Source organism: Lindgomyces ingoldianus (assembly GCF_010093535.1).
Source record: "Lindgomyces ingoldianus strain ATCC 200398 unplaced genomic scaffold BDR25scaffold_8, whole genome shotgun sequence".
NCBI classification, from domain to species: Eukaryota; Fungi; Ascomycota; class Dothideomycetes; order Pleosporales; family Lindgomycetaceae; genus Lindgomyces; species Lindgomyces ingoldianus.
Genome location: NW_022985169.1, coordinates 1,368,655 through 1,384,878, shown reverse-complemented (window position 1 = coordinate 1,384,878; position 16,224 = coordinate 1,368,655). Strand labels below are relative to the sequence as shown.

General features: G+C 50.1%; 5 protein-coding genes across 5 annotated transcripts; 3 read left to right on the top strand and 2 right to left on the bottom strand.

Moving 5' to 3' along the window:
* Window positions 1–555: 555 nt before the first annotated feature.
* On the top strand, window positions 556–783 carry BDR25DRAFT_386894 (uncharacterized protein; the record flags this gene model as incomplete). Its single annotated transcript, XM_033698029.1, has 1 exon — window positions 556–783. The coding sequence occupies one exon, from the start codon at window positions 556–558 to the stop codon at window positions 781–783; it is 228 nt and encodes a 75-aa protein (XP_033550820.1).
* A 927-nt stretch (window positions 784–1,710) lies between these two features.
* Window positions 1,711–3,750, bottom strand: BDR25DRAFT_257056 (acid protease). The gene is made up of 3 exons (XM_033686456.1): window positions 2,984–3,750; window positions 2,641–2,924; window positions 1,711–2,553 (listed from the first exon to the last, which is right to left on the bottom strand). Exons 1-3 carry the CDS (start codon window positions 3,373–3,375, stop codon window positions 1,940–1,942), a joined length of 1,290 nt encoding a protein of 429 aa, XP_033550819.1. The 5' UTR covers window positions 3,376–3,750; the 3' UTR covers window positions 1,711–1,939.
* Window positions 3,751–5,647: 1,897 nt separating this feature from the next.
* On the bottom strand, window positions 5,648–9,037 carry BDR25DRAFT_282143 (uncharacterized protein). Its single transcript, XM_033687944.1, has 3 exons — window positions 8,670–9,037; window positions 6,879–8,618; window positions 5,648–6,830 (listed from the first exon to the last, which is right to left on the bottom strand). The coding sequence occupies exons 1-3, from the start codon at window positions 8,795–8,797 to the stop codon at window positions 6,119–6,121; spliced, it is 2,580 nt and encodes an 859-aa protein (XP_033550818.1). The 5' UTR covers window positions 8,798–9,037; the 3' UTR covers window positions 5,648–6,118.
* Window positions 9,038–9,448: 411 nt separating this feature from the next.
* BDR25DRAFT_126629 (glycosyl transferase) lies at window positions 9,449–11,235 on the top strand. Its single transcript, XM_033683777.1, has 4 exons — window positions 9,449–9,601; window positions 9,652–10,425; window positions 10,519–10,807; window positions 10,926–11,235. The coding sequence occupies exons 1-4, from the start codon at window positions 9,554–9,556 to the stop codon at window positions 10,988–10,990; spliced, it is 1,176 nt and encodes a 391-aa protein (XP_033550817.1). The 5' UTR covers window positions 9,449–9,553; the 3' UTR covers window positions 10,991–11,235.
* Window positions 11,236–14,304: 3,069 nt separating this feature from the next.
* On the top strand, window positions 14,305–16,197 carry BDR25DRAFT_282137 (alpha-ketoglutarate-dependent taurine dioxygenase). The gene is made up of 4 exons (XM_033687943.1): window positions 14,305–15,026; window positions 15,213–15,545; window positions 15,615–15,722; window positions 15,772–16,197. Exons 1-4 carry the CDS (start codon window positions 14,463–14,465, stop codon window positions 15,949–15,951), a joined length of 1,185 nt encoding a protein of 394 aa, XP_033550816.1. The 5' UTR covers window positions 14,305–14,462; the 3' UTR covers window positions 15,952–16,197.
* The last annotated feature ends 27 nt before the right edge of the window (window positions 16,198–16,224 follow it).

Here is a 16,224-nt window from a genome sequence, read left to right as displayed (position 1 = left end):
CAGCTAACCCTGGCGTCTCTGGTTGTTATAGTACGTAAGTGAACCGACCCCGAGCTTGGCGCATGTCTCTATGGAGTTGGCAGTTAACCCTCGCGTCTCTGGTTGTTATAGGCTGTGAGCGAATCCGTCCCTTAGTAGATCCCCTCTTCTGAAACTATGTCTAGACGCCAATACGTCGAGCGAAGCAACTTGGGCACGAGGCGGTGGCGAGGCTCTTACTTGGGCACGGGTAAGGTCGACATCGATTGGATGAGAAAGGACAGTCGGATTCCGCTATCAAGGGCGAAGATTAGAGGATACAAGGCCGTGGTCGAAATGCTGCAATCTTTTTATTCTTCATCGCCCTGTCACGACACGTGGTGCACGTGATGGAGTCTCGGCCATATTGTATGTATGATGTGACCGCTGCTAGTACTCAGTTTGGTCGCTTTAGGGCCTAGGGTTAATGTAGTCGTCAATCTCTTTGTTATGTTATTTAACAAAGAATCGATGCTATACACTCACCTTCTAAAAATCTCCGGCCGCGTAGTCAAAAGCAACAATGCTTGCGGGGCGATGAAAGGAGGCCGAAGAGCTGGAGGTGCAAGTGATGGACATGAGAGGGTGCTTCGGAAGGAGCATTTGAGCACTTTAATGGCTATCGGTAATCTCGCGTTCACACTCAAGTCCCAAAACCATCACGAGGAGGCCATCTTATTGATGGAAACATGCTTTCAGTTGCGCAAACAGATCCTTGGCGGTCATTACCTGGACACAGAGTTGTCGCTTGAAACATTAACTTAGTGGCAGATAGAGAACATGGAGATAGGTATTGGTGCTGCTTTACTTGTAGAATATCAAGCTAGTGCCAAAGTGGAAGGGCATGAGCTGTGTAAGCATGCTTAGCAAATGACATCTAACGGTAATCTAGGAAATGTGACACTGCACGTTGCCACCACAAGCAGGGAGGACGGCCGACCCGCTCCGGCCAGGACCTTGTAAGGTGGCGAATTCTGTAGGTGTTTTCAGAGCGTTGAGTTGGTTAACTGGAGGCATGGCTAAGGTTGAGTGGAGATCGCAAGGCTGTAGGGCTGAGTCAGCCTTACCGCCAAGATATTGCACAGCCACAGCCTTAACAGTTATCACAAATAAATTACACAGCGATGATTATGTAGGTGCGGGGTTGTTTTACACTAGCCGAAATCGGTGGCTAGTTCGATCAGAAGTACCGACTAGGGTAGCGGCCTTGCGTGAATTTGTGCGCGACAGTAGGCACAAGGCTAATAGGAACTTCTTAGCATTATAGCAAGGTTCTAGGGCTTAATAAGACTGTTTATAAGTATTATAGAGTAGTAAGAGCTTAATAGTGGCGCTATAGAGAAGGAACTCTGTCATGCTATAGAAAGAGGCTCTCTGCAAATTAGGCGCGAAGGCGATAATGCAAATGTAATTTATAAGTAAGAGGCGCCCTATCTCTTTAAAAATAGCTACAGTACATTATTTATACATAATTTTAGTGAAGCTTAACGTGTGTGTAGAGTTATAGTTGATTAAAGTCAAAGTACCCCTCATATTTTGCGGCACGGTGGGTTTTCCGGCACGCAGGGGGGGACGTTAACTGTTGATATTTCTCAATTATATATTCACAGGCACGCTAGGGGTTTGAATATGAGCTGTAGGGAATTTTAATAGCGTGATGTAGTGCTGATGTGCTCAGATCGAAGATCTATTCTCTATCATGCGGATATGTAGCCCAGCCCAGCCCAGCTTATTAAAGGGAGGTGCGTGAGAATACTGTCGTTCTGTCATTCATATGTTTCAGTCCCATCCATTCGTCTTCCCTTTCCAAAATGAGAGATAAGTCTCATCCCAAAAGATCAAGGAAATAGAAAATATATACAAGTTCCCCCATTGACCCTAGGAGGCCCCCACTCCTCACACCCGCAAGACTACAACGGAATTACTGAATTCCCTTCTTCGGTGCGAAACCCAGCGACTGGTTTCCACCATTAAACGCCACAATCTGCGCTTTAAACATTGTATCGCCGTAAATTTGCAGACCCGCGCCGCCATTTCCTTGCACACCTCCAAAGCAGGTAGTATTCGCCTGATCGACCTGCGCAAAAGTGATTTGGCTCCCAGGGATAACAGCCATGTAATCCGCACCAATGGCAACCGCCATATCCGGTAATTTCGCACTACACGGATAGATAAAGCCACCAACCTGGGCGTTATTCTGCGCGCCCTGGACCTTGGAGTAATAGGCCTCAGCGACGCCTTGGTCAACGAGGAGAAGGGAGGTTCCGGTGTCAGCGATGGCCTTTGAGGCAGTAGGGTTGTTCTGGACTTTGCCATCGACAGCGAATTTCGCCGAGTCGAATTGCCAGAAGCCGGAACTGGCGTTGACGGGGATCCATGCCATCTGGCCAGTGAACTTTGTGTTATCAATCCGGCCGAACTCGTACGTGCCAGAGCCGTCAGCGGCTAGGTCAGCGGTGAAGACGGGTTGGTCGAGATTGGGCATTACGTTGTCGAAGAAGGTCTTTTGGGGAGTCTTTTGTTGGCCATTGTTCACTGGGAGATGTGTTAGAGGGCGTTTATGGGGATTGATTTCAGACCAGAAGAGGGGATATAAGACGGTGTAACTCGACAATTACATACCTGTATTAAGCTTGCTGAACGCAAGACCAACAAGCCCATCGGTGTTGGTGTCCTGAACGAAAGATTGAGAGACTGCGGTCGCAATTTCAACAGCTTGGTTCGTAACACTGACGCCACCAATATCAACTGTTTCCGTACCAACAAGACCAGCAGCGCCAGACCCATCTCCATAAGAAATGGAGAATTGTGAGCCTTGCATCAGTTTGAAGGTGTTAGATTTCTGGGGATCAAAAGCTGCGTGTTGGCCAATCGCGTTTTTGGGGAGTTGAGTGCTGAAGACCCAGCTGAATACGTTATCAGTTTGGTTGATGAGACAAGCATGGGTGGCAGTTGGCTTCCTTACAGATCAGAAGAACCTGAATCAAAATCGAGGTTCAAAGTTTGCCCGCCAATGTTGACGGGAGACAAGAAAAGCGCCGCGTTCTGCTCTGGGTTCGCAGCAACAGTTCCAGTACCATTCCCGGTACTGTTCCCAGCGTTGATCTTGGGCTGTTCAGGAGTAGCCTTCGCGCCGGGCTTCTTGTTCTTCTCGGCCGCAATGAAACCCCATCCATACTTGCTATACACCTTCCTCATAGCGTCCATTCCGTTGAGCCCTCTGGGATGAGCCGGGTTTAGGCTCCTTGGGACTTTAAACGATCGTTTGTTCAAGTTTCTCTTCTTGGCTGGAGCAGGTGCAGCAAGTACTATGGCTGCTAAAAGAGTGAAAAGGAAGAAGAGGCGGAGTGAAGGCATCTTGGGCTAATATGCTGACCGGCAGCCGTGACGATTATGGAATGTTAATCGCCGAGTTCTCCGAGAATGAGGGGAAATGGTCTGTGGAATAAATATCGACGGGAATGAAAGAAGGTCTTGAGGGAGAGAAGAGGACAAGTACAGAGTAGTCCGCTACAGCTACTGCTCCCTCAAATCAAATAACAAGAAGAGAACAAAAAGGCTCGGCCTAGGAGAGAGGGATGAAGGAACAACAAACCACACGCTCAGCGGGGAACAATCAGTGTTAAAAGAAGGGTGTGTAAACGGAAAAAGAGAATGGAAGGAATTGGGAACAGGATGGGAAAGGGAAGATGACGAGCCGGTGAAACTGAAGAAGAGCCAAGAATGCCCGAGATGCAAGATTTGCATGAACCAACCGGCGCATCTCAACACATTGTATATGAGAAATTCTTCTAAGCCTGGAACTGCGGTCGGTGTGCACCACTCCAGCGGGTCCGCGCGGCGACACAAAAGGTGCTGCAAGACAAAGTGCCTCCCGTCCAAACGTAGGACGGCGTGTGCCACCATTGCAAACCATACGTGCGTGGATCAGGCTTAGCCGTCGGTGGCGGATGCTGGGATAGACTGCCTTTGACATTGAAAAAATCCCCAATCCAGTTAGCTCGCTGCCTCTTCAAGCAATTGGGGTCCGCATAGCGAAGGATGATTGGAGACCTTCGAACAGAGCTTTTGCCGACAGGATCTATTCTGGCTGGTGGGCCTGCAACGCGTACTGTGTGAGAAAAGCCTCTGGCGTTGAGGAGTTTTGGGGAGGTCAGTGTGGGCATTGGTTGGCGGGTGACGAGGCCGATGCTCGTCGTGTTTCAGAAGCGCAACAGCGCTTCAAATCTTCAACACCAGCCCACTTGGCCTTGTCATAGCTGGACGATGCGAAACCCGCCGCCAGTTAGCCCCGTCCACCCCTTCCAAATGCCGTAACATAACCGCAACTGACCAGCCCTGTGGTTGTTTGAAGCCATGGCGGTCCTCCCCGCAAATCACAAAGCTTATCTCCTGTCCCAACTCGTCACACGTTCCAAAGTCTCAGGAACATGTTTCACGTGCAGCACACGGCGCCTCCCCTCGAGATCGTTTATAGCATGGCTCGCCAGAGTGCGCAGAACGAAACTCGTACTCTCACCACCTTGTTTCGAAGCCGTGAGAGCGCGTTTCGGTAAACGGACGCATGCTTGTTCTCCGGGAAGCTCTCAGTAGACAGCGTCTCAGAAACATCCTCAGCCTCTAGGAGTGCTTTGTACAGTATATAATTCGGCCCCTCTAAAATTGGGAAACCGGAACTCGGATACGAGTCCTTGCAGAAGCCGGTAGACAGCAGCCGAACGCTAACTGGACTGGGCGCCTTGCAATTGAGACTCGAGATACTTCAAGCTGAAGGCGCATGGCAATTGGGAGCTTCTTATTTGACAGCAAAGATAATTGAAATCTCAAATAGAGCCCTACGTCTCATACTCGCCGCCTCGAGTGCGTACAGAACGCTCGCGCGGATCTGAATGCAATTTGATATGAACTTAACAGAGATGTATTTGCGGACAATTGCATTGACTCTCGCGGAGAAGGAAGCGGCTGAGTCCTCCATTCCTCATCCTCACTCAACCTCAAAAACAAGGCTACGATACACGGCCACCAAGGCATTAACAAGCAATGACAGCCTAGTCATCCAAGAAAGTATTTCCGCCAAACACAAGCCCCAAGCAAAAAGTGCATGCTCATCCTCCGCCAACTTGCGCCTCTTCCCTGTGTTTTGCGCTATGTTTTCAAACCAAGTAATATTGTCGCATAAAGATCTATAAAATGAACCTTCCTTAACTCATATGTTTCCTCCATCGAACGCCTACGAACGCCACCATCTCCACCACTCTCCCATCAATCCCAGATCAAGATCCAGGAGTTTGTGCCTCAGGTTCTGCTTGCTTACGTACATCTACCCTCAGGTCAAGTTTCCCCACAAATAGATGGTTCTCCTGTGTCTCAGATGTGCTTCTCTCACACCATGCCACTTTCTATCTATGGAAATGGGGGTTAGACCGCCTTGTCCTTCATATTTTAGACATCGGAGATACTGGGTATTTTGGGTATAGATGGGTCGCGACGACGCTGCAGCGAAATATGTCCAGCGCCTAGGTTATGTTTGGGAGAGAGTGTATTGGATGACATGACAATGATAGGAATTGTAAAATCATCTCCTGAGAGGATGAAACCTGAGGTTGAGCTCAAACACATGCCTCTCCCCGGATGTGACTAGCTTCCCGCTAGAAATACCTCGTTTGCAACAACCACACAAGATGAAGCCGAAGACCATAAGAAAACTTTTTGTCTTGTAGAGTCCAGTCCAGAATGCACCCCTCGCTCTCACTAACGCACGTATCTACCTAAACTACAAGACCCCTCTTTAGAAATATGAGAAGGCAAAATGGTATGTGTCTGCCTGTGCCCAAAGCCCACAATATCCATTCCATAACCGCACTTCGATACTCGTCAACTCTCATGGCCCTTGATGCATGTCTATCATTCTTCCCAAATAGATTTTCTCCTAGCGTGCAGAGCAGCCAAGAAAGGTGCCGTGGAACGCCCGACCAGGGAATCGACAACGGCTTCTACGGTCCCGTCACTGCATCGTACAAACACCCTCCTCCTCTTCTGAATGCCTTTAGCAAGTGAGGTCGTCAATTCGTTTTAGTTTTTTTTGCTCGTAGACCAGATTTCATCCAAGTAACTCAACATCCAAACCAATAGCCCGCATGAAGAGATTTACATTCGCCAGCCTCGCCCCCGCCATCTCAGGCGGCAATGCTTTGCTAACACCAACGGTCTCCATGACGCGATCCTTGACTCCAATGACTAATCTCTGCTGCTGCTCTGGGCTTGCGCCAACACCCATTGCGGCTAAGAACTGCCAAACGTACATATCATCAGTATCATTAATGGAGCCGGGGAAGATCAAGGGAAGGATAGGCTCGACGGCATCAAACAGGCGGTTGTAGAGCTCGGTCCAATTCTCCCAATCGACGACGTTGATCTCAGGGGGTTGCTTGAGAAGCTCGGCGCGGGAAATGAGCATGATGAGAAGGGACATGCCGATTTTGGTGCGTGCGACCACGTGCACATTGTTACGTTCTAGGATGAGACCTAGGAGACCGATGATGATGTTGAGCGGCGATTCGAAGATGTGAGCATAGAGAGGGGGCACGACAGAGTGGAGGAAGAGTTCGATCTCATCGCGGAGAGCGGGTGACAAGGGTTCTTCTGGTGTTGCGATGCCATGGGAGACGACGTTGAGCTTATCAAGATGAATAACGACCATGGTAAGAATAGTGATGCGTTCTTGCTCATCGATGTGGCGGAAAATGCGAGGGATGGCTTTCTTGCCTTTAGCGTGGGATAGAATGGCGATGAACGGATGTGGCGTTAGAGGACTGTAGGGTAAGTAAAAGGATTTTCAGGACGACATAATTGAGACTCACTTTGGATTGATTGGCTCCATGATCTTGATGTCATCCCAAAGCTTCTTGTGCAAGGTCTCAATCTTCGTCCGCCATTCCATATGCCTTTGAATGGCTTCCGGGTCGCTGTCTTGATTGATTGGGGCTGGCAAGGTTCGTTCATGGTCTTCCATGTGCATCAGGGTCATGTACACATTCTCGATGTTTCGTAGTGTCTCTGTTCGATCCGCAACAGACACCTTGTGTGGCTTGCTAGGCTGCTTGTCAGTTGACTCAGGCCTCTTCATACTCAACAACGGCCTAGGAGTCTTCGAATTGCTGAATGATATCTTTCCGAGGCTACCTTCGATGGTAAGCTGTTTTGCCTTGGGTTTGGCCTTGGCTGCTTCAACGGCTCGCTGGACTTGTTGCTCCATACGCTGCATGTGATTGTCTGCACCTCGTCCGTGTCTACGGCCAGGGCCGTATCTACCGTTCGTCTGGAAGAGATACGTCTGAGCAAATTGGCTGGCTGGTTGGTGGGGCGTCTGTCGTAGAGCGCCACGAATCTGGCTGAACACCTGATAATAGAAGTCTTCCGCGATTGCCGCCTCCGGTGTTTGCTCATTAAGATTGCCAGTCGCGGTCATCAACTGTTGTAATTGGATTCGGGTAATGAAATTCTTATCTTGTGGGGTCATTAGGCCGTTGTCCTTTGACAACAAGGCGATTTTGTGGTTGCGCTTGGCGCGTTTGGCATCTTCTGCGAGGAATGCTTCACGTTCCTCTTTTGAAAGATGGAGCAGTTGTTCGGGATTTGTAACCACCATTGAGGGGTAGGAGGGTCCGCGACTGTGCCCGGGAGCGGGACCTCGAGAAGCCGGAGGCCCTGGTTGGGCCATGGGCTGGCCCTGTCCGGAAAGACGGCTCGGGTTCTGCAAAATCTGTCTAGGCTGAGAAGCCGGTCTCTGCGCAGTAGGCTGCGGTGGTGCATGTCTATGTTGTTGGATTGAAGGTTCATTTGGGGGAGGCCTCTGTCTTTGCAGAATAGTGGGATGATGAACGGGCGGGGCTTGGACGGAATGACCTGGCAGTTCGGCGTGTACTTGTTGATGCCTCGATCCGGACCTCTGATGAGGACCATGCTGCTGCGCATGTTGTGGTTGTTGAGGCTGCTGAGGCTGCTGCGGGCGTTGCAGGATCTGGGGCACGAATTGGCCTTGACCTGGAATTCCAGGGAAATGGGGTTGGCTATGGGGGACTTGCTGGTGAGGATGCACGGGAAGAGGTGGCGGCTGGGCCTGCTGAGGCTGGATCAGGACAGGAGCAGGCTCTTCGTGTTGCAAGGTCTGAGCACGTATCATGGCCTCGACCTCTTCCAGACTCATCATCTTTTTAGCTGGTTGCGGAGGCGGCGGTGCTTGGTTCTCGGGTTGCTTCGCGGGAACCGGGTGCTTGGGCTTGAGTCCCCAGATGTCTGCCCTTGCTTCCAGCTGTGGGATGTAGTTAGGGTCATGGTAGCTCTCGTAGCCGGTCCTAGCAGGCTTCGAGGGCTTCGGTGGAGGGGGCCTTTGTTGGTGGGACGGAGGCTGCTGCGTTTGATAGAGCATCTGCTCCTCCTGGAGAGTGTGGGCAATTTTGGAGGTTTGACCGGCGAAATCAAAGTCCTTTCCAACGCTCTGCTGGGAGGCGGGGCCTCCACCAAAGGTATCGTCATTGAAGGCGTCGTCGGTCTCGTCGAGGCCGTCACCTAGGCCGTCGTAGGTGTCCTCAAAGTCAATACTGTCAAGCAGGTTTAGCAGGTCATTTGCTCATGCCCTTGGCGCGACATACGCATCGTCATCTCCAGCAACACCCCCACCAAGGCCAGCAAAGGCGTCCGGAGTCTGACCAAAGCCGGGCGCACTAGCAGAGTGGCCTCGGTCGCGGGCCAGCATGGCGTCGAAGCCGAAGAACGACATGGGGGACAGCGCCTGGCGTAAGCTGTTGAGTGTTGGGTATAATCCGCGGTTGACGTGGGCGTCTTAGTGTTTCTGTGGGGACGGAGACCTCCCAAATAGGTGGCGTGGAAGCTGGGTGCAGGAAGTGAGAGAGCGAGCCTGTGACCGCACCGACATTTAGGGGAGAAAATCAGCAATAGCTGTGAATCAGCAATGCGACAGTGAGCGGGGTGAGGGCTGCCGTGCAAAAGATGGTCGTGGTCGTAGTAGTTGTTGGGGTGGGTGTTTCGTTCCGTTCGGATGTCTTTGGGGCTTGGCTTGCCGGAATTTGCCGTCCTCTTTCCACCCTCTCTCCGCCCGCCTCCTGTCCCCGGTCGCAGCCCTTGTGTGGCCGTCAATGAGCGCGAATCATCAGCCACAACCAAGGACAGCCGCTTTTCAGCACTTCTCCTATCCTTGGGTCTGCTGCTTCCACCACGCCACGCCTCTCTCCCTCACCGAACTTGCCCTCCCTTCTCCCAATGCGCATTCCGCGAGCGTCTTTCTACTTGCTTAAATACAACTGAGATCGCCTGTTCTTCAAGCCTCCCGCGCACTCGTTAGTCTTTCGCCCTCAGCATCCGACAACGTCGCCTCAAGAAATCAAATTCACCCCCGCGGCACTCGACCAACCGCCCGCATCCCCCAACAACCGACAAGGTGGAGGGCACCCTAGAGAAGTCTGAGAAGAACCACCGGTTCGAAGGGCAGCAGCAATACCACCAGCCTCGCGGCGACATGGCGGGCACCCAGCGGTACCTCCGCTACATCATCTTCGCACTCGTGGTATGAAGGTCACTCTGGGCTCCTGTCACGGATGATATTGACAGCTTCAGTGCCTTATTCTTCTCTTCTTCATCTCCTCGTCTTCCTCGGTGGGCTCAACAGCTTGGCCAGGATACAATCCCCCAGCTGAGGGCGAGAAGTCCAAGAGCCCCCCAACCACTCCAATCGATGTACCAACGCTCCCTCCGGCCACCAAGTCCGGTGATCGCATGAATGCTACCTTTGTCACTCTCGCCCGTAATTCTGACATTTGGGAAATTGCCAAGTCCATCCGCCAGGTTGAGGACCGGTTCAACCGCCGGTTCAACTACGACTGGGTCTTCCTTAATGATGACGAGTTCAACGACGAGTTCAAGAAAGTCACGACGGCATTGGTCTCTGGCAAAACTAAATACGGCAAGATCCCTGTGGAGCATTGGTCGTTCCCGGAGTTCATCGACCAAGACCGCGCCGCCAAGGTTCGCGAGGAAATGAAAGAAAAGAAGATCATTTACGGCGATTCGATTAGCTATCGGCATATGTGTCGCTATGAGTCCGGATTCTTCTTCCGTCACCCCCTTATGCTAGATTATGAGTGGTACTGGCGTGTAGAGCCCAGCGTCGAGCTGTACTGCGACATCAACTACGACACCTTCAAGTACATGGCCGACAACAAGAAGAAATACAGCTTCACGCTCAGTTTGTATGAATACGTGGAGACGATCCCTACACTCTGGGATGCCGTAAAGAATTTCACAGCAACTTTCCCACAGCATGTTGCGTCTGGGAATTCGATGAAATTCCTTAGCGACGACGACGGCAAGACTTACAACCACTGCCACTTTGTATGTATTTCCAACACCATTGGGCTAGTTCACGATCCCTTTATCGTGCCTGCTCTTTCCGTTTGTGAGGGTTAGCACGCTAACTTCATTTAGTGGTCCAACTTCGAAATTGGCAACCTTAACTGGCTTCGCTCACCAGCCTACATCGACTACTTCACTTCGTTGGACCATGCCGGAGGCTTCTTCTACGAGCGCTGGGGCGATGCACCCGTGCATTCGATTGCCGCCGCCCTCATGCTCCAGAAGGAGGAAATCCATTTCTTCAATGACATCGCCTACTACCACGTCCCATTCACGCATTGTCCGACAGGCGAACAGTATCGCTTAGACCACAAATGTCACTGCAATCCAAAGGATAACTTTGACTGGAATGGATATTCTTGTAGGTCTATATGCACTATTCTCTCATAACTTATTTGCCCCGCGGAACTAGTTCCTGCAAGGCCAAGTTGTGTTCCACAAAGATTTAAGGATGTGAGCTGACAAGTTGTGTGATCCAGGCACTTCTCGATTCTTTGAACTCAACAGCATTCCAAAACCAGAGGGGTATGAAAAGGAGCAATAAATTACAATCACCTTCTAATTTGCCCAAAACCCCTTGCCTTTCCTTCTCCAACTTCCATCTCCATCTCCATCTCCAACCCAACACTATTCACAACACGTCACTCTACTCGCTCTACTTGCTCGCACAATTCCAACACTATCTGACGTTTGCTCTCGACATAAGTGCTCCCTTATCCACTGGTCAATGGGTCTGGTGGATCATGCGTCCGATTCTCATCCTCCTCGTTTTTACGGCCGCGTTGGGGATTTACTTGGGTAGGAGGAGGAGTGTGGGGTATGATTGAACAATGAAAACGACGACCTTTGCTTCTTCTTTGCCTAGGTGTGAAACACTTTTAGAGGTGTGCTTGTGGTGGGCTGTCTGTATGCGATGGAAGGCAGGGAGGGGCATTGTGGGTTTGTATTGCATACTATACTTCATCTTATTCCAGCGGGATAGATGAGACTGGGTGGGATGGTCTTGGATAGGCGGGGAGGGTGTTTTGGCGTCAATGACTTCTTTTCTAACCGTCTTTTGCGTTTGTTGGGATGACGGGGTGTTGGACTTGGTCCTGCAATGGCTGCAGCAATCTCTACGGTTGGCAAGTCCTGGGGCGTTCTATTCACTGTATATTCTTATCGCACGCAGTAGTAGTGAAGGTAGGATTCACCTGAGCATGAGAATAAATTAAGAGGAATTAACCATCTATGAGTATGCTCACTCAAAGCAAGTACTGCATTTTGAAGATCATTAGGTTCTTGAGGTAGAAATAGCATCTACAGGTGGTGAAGAGTGGCATGGTGCTATATAATACCAGTGATAAAGAAGGTTTGGTGGGCACCCCAGGGAATGACGGCTCCAAAACCCTGGCGTACTTGTTATCCAGATAGGCTTTACCAGGCCATGCGTCGGATATCAGTGAAAGTGCTTCAATCTAGTGACCCAGAGTAATTTGGCATTTGATGTGCTGAGATGCATGCAGGGTCTTCTCCCGCAGTCCTCGGCCGCATCATCTCCTACCAAGAGTTGGGTATATCTGTGTAGAAGTCCAAGAGCAAGAAACCTTCCTCTTCTCAGTATATATCTGTAATACTTGCGGAACATGCTTCTCTGGCTGCCAATATCAAGTGATTGGCCATTGTTTATAGCCTTATCCGTAGGTGACAGACTCTAGGAGCCTGTATAATAAAGTAAGAAGGTACCAAGTATCGGACTCCGTAGTAGAGCTGGTGGATGGCAGATTCGGGGTATTCGATTATTTTCCTCCCCAGTGTATGTGGGGACCACTTTAGAAATATGTGGCCCAAAATTCTCTTAGCTCATATGACTAGCAAGATATGAAGCCAGAGGAAGTGATAGACGAGCATAAGGAAGTATGGCAACATTACTAACCAGCCCGGCCATACCAAGTGCAAGGTTGGCTCTTATCGTGTGCTGCAAAGGTCGACTCCCGTCCCTTGTACTCACAACCCAACAAGCCGATCGGGATTTGACTTTGGAAGCCATGCGGACATGAGATGCAAAGGCTCTCCGAATCGATCAGCTTTGTCCACGAAGTTGGATAGTTGGCGAGCCTTACAAATCGGTGTGATTTAGTTCCTGTCGATGCATGAAGGTGAGGTGCAGAGCCTCGTCAAACGTTAGAGGTGTTCACCAGTTAAATCTCAGGATAAAGTTTTGAATCAGGGTTGACCAATCGGGTATTGGCTCGTGTTTACGATTTGGAAAACTTGTTCTTCCTAAGGCTGCTGGACAACTACTGTCAGTTCAGATCAACTTCCCAGAAGCACCGCGTGCATACTCACCTAGCCCGACGCTTTCAGGCTACCAGACTTGCATCAAGGATCCGTATAGCGTAATCCGGCTGAAGCCAATAATGCATGTGCGAAATGTCGGGATATTATGCAGATGCCTTCGGCTTTCAAATCGTCTAGCACCGTGTACCCTTGGTAATTTGACGCTCTTACTGGAGAAGCGGAAATTACAAGGTGAATATACGGAGTATGGAAATGATCACAGAAGAGATAAGAGATATGACAAATAAGCAGTTTGGGGACTCTGGGGGGGCAGAAAGACCTGTGGAGAGGACACGACTGGTAAGGTTAAGGTTGGCAAAACGCCACGTAGAAAGCTACCAGGGTGACGCAGGGCCATCTGTATCTGGACCTCCCATCGATATTCTCCCTCAAGAAGCGTGTGATATCAGCACAGTTCTTCCAGCCCCACATACGCTAAACGTGCTGAGAGGGAGCTGACCCCGAAGGCTTGAGGTTGATAGAAAGATGGTAGCTGCACTGGTGATAGCAAGAATGATGCTCAACTGAATCACTTTGCTAATCTATCCACCGGTAGGAATAATCAGATCAACGTTCGGAGAGCTTTGACAAGAGTCCCTATGATAAATAAGACGGGCACATTGTATTCTCAAAGTAGTGGGGATTGTAGGAACATTCGGGATGGCTGAAACCGATAGTTGCGGTGAGGGACGAGGAACATTCGATGGCATATTAACAATAAGGCGGGGAGGAGTAAATATGGCGCGGTTCCTGGCAGTATTGAAGGCGTCATGGAGTAAGAAGATGGTGCAATAGCGGTTGTACTCCAGAGTCTAATCCTGAAACAGACTAGTGATCTTTCCTCGTCCGCCTCGCCCCTTCTCATAACCCAACGTCCACTGATGCTTCCATAGATCCAAGACAAAAAAACGTTTCCATTTGGAGCCATTGGGCGATACCCGGAACGATTTGCGTCCGGAAGATTGCAATATGTGGGCTCCAGAGCACTGTATTTTGTCACTATCAAAGCTGTGCCCTTTACGCGTAACTATCCAACTAGCCCAAACGGAAGAATGCGCGTTAAATGTGAGATCAAGAACCTCGGATACCAACGAGAGTGCAGAGTCCGGACTCGGAGGTCTATCCTGGATGGCTCGAAATCGCCTGCAGCGTAAGTGCATGCAGGCTCGTACAGAACTTGGGGTATCCAGCATTCGATTACCGGATATGTTCTTGTGCCTTCTGTCATTCCATATGTAACCTTTCAATATGCACCTAAGACTCTGCTTTCTGTATACCTTCTATTTGTATTAGAGGCCCACAAGAGGTATTTTCTACCCATGGTCCTCCACATATGGATAATCACAGACCTTCTCGATCTGTCATCGTGTGCCCGGAGCTCGCAAAAAGCATTAGCGCATATGGAGTGGGGATTGTGTTCCCTTGTCTGTGCTCGAGAAATTGTGTGCGATTACGCAAGCACTTACGGCGACTAGGCATAAACTGAGTATAAGAATCTTTCCTCCTCTCCCATGAGTCCTTTTTTCTCTTCGCCCTAGGAGAGCACTTGGTATTAGTTCCTGGTTCACTCAATCTAAACACATCTATCCTCTTCTCCAGGCATTACTTTACGTCTTGCCACTCAAACACCCACCCAATCACTCGACTCTCCGTTCCATTTACTCTTTACACAGTTTGAGCTATCTGCTAAATCCGACATGGCTCCCGGTCTTATTGAGCAAGCTTCTCACACCCTATCAACGGGGAAATCTTACCCCAAGTCTAAGAATGCTCCTGTCAAATATATGCCTGGTCGCACCATCGTCGAGTCACATAATGAGACATACGAATTTGAGTACCTCCAGCCTCGCTTCCCGGATGTCCACTGGCCTGCTCTGACAGAGATACCCTACTATGACAAGGGCCTTGACGGTGATCCAGAATTTAAAAATCTTCTAAGCTCAGCGACGGATGTCTTTGACTACAACCCAAAAATCGGCACGGAAATCCACGGTCTTGACCTTGCCAACCTCACCGATGCTCAGAAGAATGACCTTGCCCGCTTGATTGCGACACGTGGGGTTGTATTCTTCCGTGATCAGAAGAACTTCGACATCAACGCCCAGCGTGAGCTTGGGAGATACTTCGGAACCCTTCATAAACATGCGACTACCTCTACACCTAAGCAAGAAGGTCTTGAGGATGTACATGTTGTATTCGCTGGCGAGAACTCCCCTGACCTTCGAGCTCTGTTCACACCCAGCTTCCTGTGGCACTCGGATGTAAGTTTCTCATCAATCTATCATTACCTACCACCAAAATTCAACGATGAGGGCCCAGTGTGCGAAGTCTGATGTCAGACTTTGCAAGAGCACTAGCAAGAGGCATACTTCTGTCTATTTCAGCCCCTGATTTGCCCCCACATATGTCCTAACCGGCAAAGTCTACAACCAGGCTAACCTGCTTAGGTGACGTATGAGATTCAGCCGCCATCGTACACTTCGCTCAAGGTCCTCACTGGCCCACCACAAGGCGGAGGAGGCGATACTCTCTGGTCTTCTCAATATGCCGCTTACGACCAACTCTCCCAACCAATGCAGAAGTATCTTGAGGGCCTCAGTGCGCTTCATTCTGCTGAGATGCAAGCCGAGGGCTCTCGTAAGCTTGGTCGCACTGTTCGACGCGAGCCAGTTGTGACTGAGCATCCTCTGGTCCGCACGAATCCCGTCACCGGATGGAAGTCGCTTTTCTTCAACCCAGGTTTCGTGACGAAGATTGTCGGGGTGCCGAAGACTGAGAGTGTATGTTCTCCCACGACTTGAACTGGTTACACATAGGCAGATTGAAGGAGGTTACTGATCGTTGAGTAGGATCACATCATCTCGTACCTTAACGAAGTTGTTTCCACATCTCCAGAGCTGCATGTGAGGTTTCAATGGAACAAAGGTGACGTTGCGTTTTGGGACAACCGTGTCAGCGTAAGTAACACCCAGTGTTGACGTGATCAGCGAACTAACTGTTCTTAAGAATCACTCGGCTTCTTACGGGTTTGCACCACATCGCCGACATGCTGTTCGTGTATGCTGTCAAGCGGAACGTCCCTACCTAGATCCGAACAGCAAGTCTCAGGAGGAGGATCTCCATGAGCGCTATGGGATTCCCAAGGCGAATAAGGACGGCTCGGGCATCGTAAACTACAACGACTAGACTAGCCTTCAGTCTCATGGCTTATCACTCAAATCTTGCTGTCTTTGGAAGCTAGTATCCCCCGAAAGGGCCCATAGAGGTATCTTATCGGCCTGTTATCTTGAGTTCTAGCGAATGTTTTCAACCTCACACAAGTGAAGGTGAATACCCCTTACCTTCAATGTATCTCACACTACGGCATGTGGGTGATATGGGAGGCACTTACAAGCTTTAGAAATGATCAAAGTCCAACAAGATGGTTGATGCAAATATTTTCGCATGAGGCTAGCGCTG